Source organism: Dipteris shenzhenensis, chromosome 14 (assembly GCF_047967505.1).
Source record: "Dipteris shenzhenensis isolate YYH24624 ecotype China chromosome 14, Dip_SZ_1.0, whole genome shotgun sequence".
NCBI lineage: Eukaryota > Viridiplantae > Streptophyta > Polypodiopsida > Gleicheniales > Dipteridaceae > Dipteris > Dipteris shenzhenensis.
In genome coordinates this window covers 22,944,856-22,954,097 of record NC_141609.1, presented here as the reverse complement: position 1 = coordinate 22,954,097, position 9,242 = coordinate 22,944,856, and the positions used below count along the sequence as shown (strand labels likewise).

The following is a 9,242-nucleotide window of genomic DNA, read 5'->3' as shown; positions in this document are numbered from 1 at the left end:
CTCCAAATGGCCAAATTTGTGCCATGGCGGGTTTTGGCATTTTTGGACACCCCATGATATCTTGATGAACTTTGCTTTTTGTGCCATGGTCAAATTCCTCCTACATTTGCCGAAAATGGACATTGAAATGATCGAATTTCTCAAATTCCTTCATCTACCCCTTCAAAATCTATATTTCTTCATAGAAAATCATGAAATGCATCACTCCTTCACAAGGTAATGTAGTAGCTAACCTAAAAATTAGAATAAAATATACATGGACATAGCCAACCTCCATGACCAAGAAAACATAGAAAATTGAATTTTTAGATTCCTCTTCAAAAAATATATTTTCTCATGTAATGTATCAAACTATTTCAAGGTGATTTAGTGATATTAAATAATAATTACATTGACATAGCCAACCTAAAAGGTGGCTCCAAAGGCAAGATAAACAAGAAAATGAAAATTGACAAGATGATGTAGTGGAAGATCAAAGTCTTTTGGATTAAATAAAAAATTACATTGACATAGCCAAACCTACAAGGTTCCTCCAAGGGCAAGAAATTATATAGAAAAAATATTGCCTAAGGGTCTTACCAAAACTGCTCTACAAGGTATATAAGTTGTCATATTGAACAACATTCATTTACTAAGTTACTTTGTAAATATGTTTATCTATGTTGAAGTTGATGTAGCCCCCCATGAATTTCTATGAAGAAACATGAATTTCAAACACGTAGATGAAGGAATTTGACAATTTGGGCCATTCCAATGTCCATTTTTGGCAAATATAGAAGTAATTTTAGTGCAGCATAGAAGACCAAGTTGGTCGAGGCATCATGGGGTGTCTAAAAATGCCCAAATCCACCACGGCACAAAATTTTCCATTTGGAGGGTGTCCAAATGGCCAAATTCACGCCATGGTGGGTTTTGGCATTTTTGGACACCCCATGATGTCTCGACCAACTTTGCCTTCTGCACAACAGTCAAATTCCTTCTACATTTGCCAAAAATGGACATTGAAATGACTGAAGTTGTCAAATTCCTTCGTCTACCCCTTCAAAGTCTATATTTCTTCATTAAAAATCATGAAATGCATCAATCCTTTACAAGGTGATGCAGGAAAAGCTCAAAATTGGGTTTTCTAACACTCCATCTTATCAATTTGGTGCCATGGTCAAATCTCTTCTACATATATATTGGAATGGCCAAACTTGGCAAACAACATTTTATTGACTTGTAAGTTACATCAAAATGTGATATAACTTTTGTGTGCAAGATGCTATAAAAAAAGATGCAATATAAAAAACAAAAGACAATTAAAATAGCCATAACAAAAGATTCACCATTTGGCCATAGATACATGAAAAATTTTAGCTTTAGATAGATGAACATTATTAGAAATAGGTATTTGTATTTCAAATTATATTACAAAGAGGCTTCATAGCCTGTTTCTCTTCTTCTTTAGCTCTAATACACCAATAATAGGGTCTTTGAATCCTTTAATAAGTCCTTAGAAACTCTGCTATGCTATATGGAATCTCACATTCAACTCGTAAGTTTTTATAATCTCATGTACAACACATTGGAATGGGGATCAGGATCATCTCACCGCTACGGGTATGAGAGGGCAATGCCTGGTTTTCCATCTGGGAAAGTACATAGGTAGCATTGGATCAATACTATGAATTCTCCATGCCTTCTTGTTCCAAATGGATAGATTCCCCATTCCTTCTTGCTACTGCACACATGAAGAAACATCATTTAAGAAATTTAAATTTAAATAGATATAATGCATCATGTGAATTCTTCTTCTTGAATCAACTTCTGAGTTGGTTTAAAAAGAGAAAGGTGTTGAGCTTCAAGACTTACATGAGCAGCATCACAAGCTCTAGGCATCTCCTTTGCATCACCATTCCCTTTGAGTCCTGCATCACTCCCAAAACAACTTGCTCATGCATGACTTTGTGTCGATATGAAGACTCCATGACCACCTTTCTCATCTCATCCTCCATGAAGTTCCTGAAAGAACAACAAAGGGAACCTTAGCAAAAACAATGCATGACTGTGGATAATACAAAGTAGGAAATTTCATTGAAAAACTATGGAATTAACCTTTTAGCTCATATTGTCCTCTTTAGAGCACCTCTAGTGGCTCAAGATGCTTCTTTTTCTGAAAACAAAGACCATGGATCACATATTGATCCTACAATTGTATGTTTATATGGTAACATGGTAACATGGTAACCTCTAATAGTGCCATCAATAGTCACTGATTTTATAGAGAGTGTGATAGGCCATGATAGCTCCATGATAGAAGGTAGATCCTATTTGAAGAGGAGGGATGAGAAGGATATGAATGATTACGAGGGAGGAGAAGCAAGTGGAGGACTAGGTGTGAGGATGAGGGCAGATGAATAGGCATGAGTAGGAGGGAGGAGAAGCAATAGGAGCAAGCGTGATCATGACATAAGAGGAGCACACATGAGTAGGAGGAAGGAGAAGCAAAAGGAGGAGCAGGGATAAGGATGAGGGTAGAGGAGAATGGATGAGCATGAAAGAGGAGGAGGAGTAGGAAAAAGGAGCAGGGGGAGGACAAGGAGGAGGATGCATGTGGGAGGAGGGAGGAGGCGTGTGAACAAAGGGAGGAGGAGAGGGGAGGGAGGGAGGAGGGAGGAGAAGGAGGAGGAGGAGAAATGGGATGTGTGGAAGAGGAGGAGGGAGGAGGGAGACAGGGAGGAGGAGGGAATTCAAATTCAAAATTCAAAATTTTGACTTTGGAGGATGGGGGGAGGAGGGAAACAAAGGGAATTCAAATACAAAATTTGACATTTTGACTTTGAATGAAGTGCCCCCTCCTTGGTGTAAGAGGTGTAAGAGGAGGCCCCCTCCTAGTTGTAAGAGGTGGGCTCAATTGGGCTTAACCCACCTAGGTAGGGGGGGTTAGGACTCCCTTGATAGGGCTTACATTAGGCCTAATCCATTTCTTAACCCATTCTTTATGAGGCCCTTTTGAGACCTTGATTCTCCCCTAATGGTTTCCTACCAACTATAAACCGAACTGGACATCTCATAGAAGATAAAAGCTACCTCAAATAGTTTGTCAGCCTTTGCTTAGCAGTCATTTTGACAAGGCCACAATTTCATTTACAAAGAATTGAGAGCAAACCTGCTTCCTCAAGGGCAACAACATGTCTCTTATTTTACCCTCTTCTACCCCTCTCTTGATATAGATCATCAAAGGGAAATAAGTACATATGGAAGACAACAATAGACCTAAGGGGAAACCCTACAAAATAGATCTATAGAGATCAAATCTTTTGACCACTCCCCCATGGATGCAAACATAACAATAGCAGGTTAAGGGGTGCCCTTAACTAATCCCGTATCTAATTGATCTATAGAAATCAAAATCTTCCTATTACCATCCCCCACCATTCATATATAACAAAGTAGAGGCATTACCAAACAGCTTTCTTACGATTCTCAGAAAAGCATTACCAATCTCTTGAAGTGCTCCAATACTTTGTACACTGTGTAGTCCCATCTAATTTTGTCATAGATTTATCCAAATCAAACCCAAACAAGCTGCATCTGGGATTGCACCCTTGAACCAATCATAGACATAGTCCAAACCAAGTGATACATTTAAGATGTTCTCAAAGATATGGCTTTTTTTAATAAACCTATTATGTTCCTTTTCCACCACAAACATACTACCTCCCACAGTTCCATCTTTGCCAATGGATATTGGTTCCTCAAGATGTCAGAGCTTCATATAGTGACTCTTTAAACCCTCTCTAAAGTCCACCATCTTCCCGACACTCCTAAGTCTCTATACTCCCTATCCCATTTAATAGCACAAGTAATCACTCCCCTAATTACCCTATCCCATCAGAGACACGAATCATCTACATTCAGACAATAGTCCATCCACGCTCTTGAAAAGAGCTCACAAAACTCCATGTTGGTCAAATGCTTCTTGTTTAACTTGAACAAAATATCATAAAACCTCTTGCAGCTTCCCACTGGAAAGGAAAACACTATTTGACTTGAACATGACCACATAAATCAAAGGCATATAGATAAATTCCCCCCATGGGAGCTCCCTAGGATCTCTCATCTACCATCCATCCCCTAATGCATAAAATAAATTAATTGTACTAGTATGGAAGTCCTACCCCTTCCACTTGTTATTTCAAACAAAAACTCACTTAGACCATTAGGATCTAACTTTGCATAATCAACCAATTTTGATTCATCTCAAATAGGCTTCTCTTGGCATGAGACCTATATCTGAGGCTCCCTCTAGCATATCATAGTTGGCCCCCAATAACCAACTCACCCCAAATATCCTATCTTTTAGAGGATTCCAATAGTCAACCCGCTCCTAGGAAGCGTTCAAAGATATAGAAACAAAATTTTGAGCACAAACCTGAGAAGTGAAACTTCTAAGGCTAAAAGGTGTCCCTCACAATCCTTAAAAATTTCCTAAGGCCGACCCAATTTTTACCAATATTGCAGTGACCCCTTTACCCCTGCACAAGCAATTCATAAAAACATTAAAATCCCAATTCCAAAAATATTGCCAAAAGAAGTCCCCTTCATCACACTTAATCTCTTGTAACAAAACTATCAACATTGGTAATTAATATCCACATACAAAGGTGCCATGCACCTTGTTGTCCATTTCCCAAGCTACTAACTGAACATCTTGTTTCTTCTTATCAACACCTTCATACATTGGATCTTCCAACATGCATACCTCGATGGCCAAGCCATCACTTTCCTAGCGAGCAAGGTTGGTTACCCCTCATACCACAAGCTAGAGTGGAGCCATCACTACTACCCTTCCCTAGAGGCTCACACATGCACTTTCAAAACATGAAGCTCCCCATTGGTAATTCTAAGAGCCTTGACTATTTTTATTTGTAAGTCAGAATACAAATGCACACGAAATCTTAAGCAATTCAAGTCAATATGATCCTTATGATATATAAGCTAAACATAAGCCAATCACTTTTTGGCTTATGACTAGGCTAGAAGGTTTAATTCATACATTTCTTCTCAAGGTGTGGCACATTAAAGTGGTTAGTTTAAATCTAACTTTCTCAAACTCCCATAAATGGACTTTATACTTCACTATACTTTTTATCACTACCAAGTCTTGAGATAATAAATGCAAAAACATCCCTTTATGATGTGGGTCCATCATTGGATTCATGATTTCACATGGGTTGATATGGTCGATGTTTGTAATAAGGCAACATTGTTATTTCCTTTGTCAATTCAGAGTCATTTTTACCCTTTACGTTGCTATGGCTTGGAGCTAACGTTATGCAACCAAGGTGGATGTTTTGTCATGTCTAATGTCATAGGGTCCTAGAATGAGTCATTAACTAGGTCGATGCATGGTTGGACCAGTAGTTGGTTCACGGGTCTAACCATAATAATGAAGTTAGGTAGCATGGTTATCTAGCTACAAATGCTTCTATAGAGCCACTTGTAAAGGAGACCTCACCACATGGACATGTTGATGAGCTAGATCACACCAATGTTATGGTAGGTGGTTCATGACATGATGAAGTGGCAGGTAAGAAATCTCCATAATTGAGCTTATTTACCTGACATTGGAGACTTCCCCCTTTCTAGGAGCTGTCTCCTTGATTGTAAGTCACTCAGACTTACCCTGGCCACCGACCTCCAAATTGCATTGTCAGATCCGGCTGCTACCTTGAAATGAAATGAAGCTTGTATTGCATTGTACATCCTCACTTAAGGGATTTGGTAGATGGAGTAGGGATCTTTTAGAATCCACCAGGATCTTTTAGAATCCACCAAACTCAGAGTGCTACAATCTAAGATTTGGTGAGACATGTGGTATCTAAGTGTGGAGGAGGATACTACCCACCTTGAGTCTATATTAGTGCCCTCTCACCTTGAGGGATTCTGAGAGATAGTTGACTTCAGATTGGAGTGGAAGGGGACATCAAAGCTTTGGCTTTATGCAAGGTTATCCTTTAATTTCATTGCTGCATGATGTTAGACCCACTTTAGAATAACGTCATGTCTCTTGAAATCAACGTGCGACGTAGCTCTATCAAGACTGGTTAGGGTGCATGTTGTGCAGGCTAGAAATGCCTCATTGCTGTATATCCACATGAGAATAGACGAATTTTAGTGACTGATCCAAACGAAGCTCAAGCTACACCATCTGGGCAACACGAATGTGTAAAAGACACGGTCAGAGGAGAGCACACTTTTCACGATCATGCTGCCAAGACTCACCCGCATTAACAAAAGAAAAACAGGGAAAGACCAGGCTGTCGAAGATGCCTTGTGTCAAGCACACAGAGAGAACGAGAGAACAGAAGGGTTCAAACCATTACACGCTGCAACTCAAATATATTACATAGAATCACGAACCAGATCTTACAAGAAACTTCGAGGTAATGTGCAACCATCGGTCCCCATCGACCAAACTAAAGCAGCAGCACAATACAAACGATGACAGAGATCATAGGAGAAACTTCGAGGTAATCATGTGCAAGCAATGATCTCCAACGAGCGAAATTCTTAGAGAAGAAGCACCAGCCCACTGCAGAGGGTCACAGAAGCAACGGTCCATCTTCGCAGGCCAGGGGACGACGCTGCACTGGGAGGTGAAGGCTGCAACGCAGGCACTGGTGCTGGAGGGCCAGGCGGGGTAGCTGAGCTACCAGGTCCTGGAGCTTGTAGACTAGTAGCAGGGCCAGGGAGAGATAGGGAAGCTGGACTGGATGCAATAGTTGGCGTGTTGGCAGTGGGAGTACTGGGGAGCCCGCTTGCAGGCGTGGATGCAGGGGCCGCTGTAGGTGTCGTTGAAGCGGAAGGTGTACTAGCTGAAACGGGAGCAGAGGAAGATATGGTGGGAGCAGGAACTGATGCTGTAGTTATAGGAGCTGGAGCTGCAATCAAAGGAGCTGGGCTTGCAACTGTAGGAGCTGGAGTTGCAACGTTTGGTGATGGTGTAGCGACCGATGGAGTTGATGCAGACATTGGGGATGGACCCGGTGAGGTCGCCAGGACAACCACAATAAGCTTCCTTCCCGCCATGCACTGACTTTTCACGCCGCTGATAAAATAATATGTGGATTCTTCGTTCAGATCAGCAACATTGTGGCCATCTTTGTATGTTTCGATGGGAATTCTCGTGTGGCAAGCTTTGTAATCCTCTTTGCTGACTTGATACACAGCAGCGCTTCGGGTATGGTAGGAGAACGCTGGCAAAGCGACAACACTAGAACGGTTAGAGATTTCGACGCAGCAACTCGTTGCAAAGAGCAGGAGAGGGTTAGAGATGATGGGCATCAACTTCAACGGTCGAATACGAGAAATAAACTCGAACGGGATTATTACAAAGGGAGTCGCCGACTGCGAAGTAGTTTTCTGCTCCCCATTTGCCGTTGATGTCGCCTACGTTGTAGAGAGCTGCAAAGGTGCAGGGAAGGTGGAAGAAGGAGCAGAGGAGAGCAAGGAGGGCTTTGCGGCATGACATTATCTCTACAACGAGAGGAAGGCCTTAGCAAGGAGCTGCAAGATAGGATAGGAGGAAGAAGCTGAAGAGAGAGGAGCGTGACTATCTAAAGAAAGGTGACAAAGTACTGGTGGCGTTGAAACTAAGCTTACGACAGAAAACAAATATATTTCACATGAGAGTGTGTGTGTGTGTGTGAGAGAGAGAGACAGACAGACAGACAGACACAGAGAGAGAGAGAGTACTTTTCTGACAGGCCAATGGACAATTCTGCTGTCACGCAGAGACGCTCTAAGGACTGAATTGAAAGTGTAGGGTTGTGATCACTACTGGTATTCTGCTTGGTACCCTGTATCTGCAGATGCACCTGTTCCATGGGAGCCTTTTCCCAGAGTTTGTAAGCATCCCTCTGTTCCATGGGAGCCTTTTCCCAGAGTTTGTAAGCATCCCTCTGTCCTCCTTGTGTCATCTTTGCACATGTGAACATCCAAAACTGTTCCCCCACTTTGAAATTGCAAATTTTAGAACATTAACCTTCAAAATTTGAAAATAGAAGCCCCACCCACCCACAAACTCACACACAACATGAGGGGCACGAGTCTCCCCGTGGTCTATGCTCCTAGGCAACATAGAGGCATCCCGAAGGATTCGAACATGGGCAACTAGCACAGGTGGGCAAACACCCTATCACCTGAGTTGACGCTCTTCCACTCTTCAGCTTTGCACGTTTTAAAACCTACTACAAATTTCTATTTATATTTAAAACCTACAAGATTTCAAGAAAAGCCTTTTAAAATTTTCAATTTCAAGTTTTGTATATGTTAAGATAAATGTTTTTGTGAACACTAGCTTCCCCTGCCGGGGTTTCTATTGCCCTTTTGCTTGCTTATGCATTAGATTATCAACATATATTGTTGGAGGGCTAGTTTTCATGAGTAGAAATTTTCTACAATGAGTTTTCTCTAAGTTCACGTAAAGGAAACTCAGACTCTAGGGATTTTAGTGTGCCTAAGATTTCTTACTAGAGGTCTGGAAAGCCTTACAATGTGCTAAATGGCCATGAATTTTTAAAATCACCTTGAGTAGAGTCTACCTTCATAAATCAAAATCTTTAACCTTGGTTAAAGTTGATTGTGGGAAGTCCATAATCCTCCTCACCCTTGGTTTCATACCAAGGGTTAACATTACTCTTTATTGGGAGTCAAAGGTGTATGTGATGATTGTGCCTTTGAATCAATGAGTGCTTCTCTCTAAAAGAACCCATTTGGAACCACTTCATATGAGAAAGAATCTAGATCTAAGCATTGCAATTGTTGGAATGTCGTAGATTTTCCAGCTGAGATGAATTGACAATAGAGTTTTACATTCAGTTATGGGATTGCATTCAAGAATGTATTTGGACATGGTGGTTAGCAACTTGCAAGGAGGGGAGTCTCTCTAAAGTTGTGAACATTTGCTTGGTAACTCTGATCCTAAGAAAAAAGATTGGTGGTGTCGATTGCAGACCCATTTTGCCAAATATTTGTTAAGGCCTTAGCATGGATGGTGAAGTAGCTGTTTTCAAATTTGGTCTCCAAGGAGCACCTGGTTTTTTGTTTAAAAGAAATATCTATGAAACTTTTTAGAATGTTAATCTCACCCTAGATAATGCATTAGCCTCGGGGGTTTCACCAAAAAAAAATTTAATGTACCACGTGCATTCAAAAGGAGGGGTATTTTAATCCAACTTTTTGAAAAAATTTAA

The 9,242-nt window shown here is 40.9% G+C and overlaps 1 protein-coding gene across 1 annotated transcript; it reads right to left on the bottom strand.

The window, feature by feature from the left end:
- Positions 1–6,367: 6,367 nt before the first annotated feature.
- LOC147894345 (uncharacterized) lies at positions 6,368–7,649 on the bottom strand. Its single transcript, XM_087385096.1, has 2 exons — positions 7,381–7,649; positions 6,368–7,244 (listed from the first exon to the last, which is right to left on the bottom strand). Exons 1-2 carry the CDS (start codon positions 7,517–7,519, stop codon positions 6,559–6,561), a joined length of 825 nt encoding a protein of 274 aa, XP_087241222.1. The 5' UTR covers positions 7,520–7,649; the 3' UTR covers positions 6,368–6,558.
- Between the last annotated feature and the right edge of the window lie 1,593 nt (positions 7,650–9,242).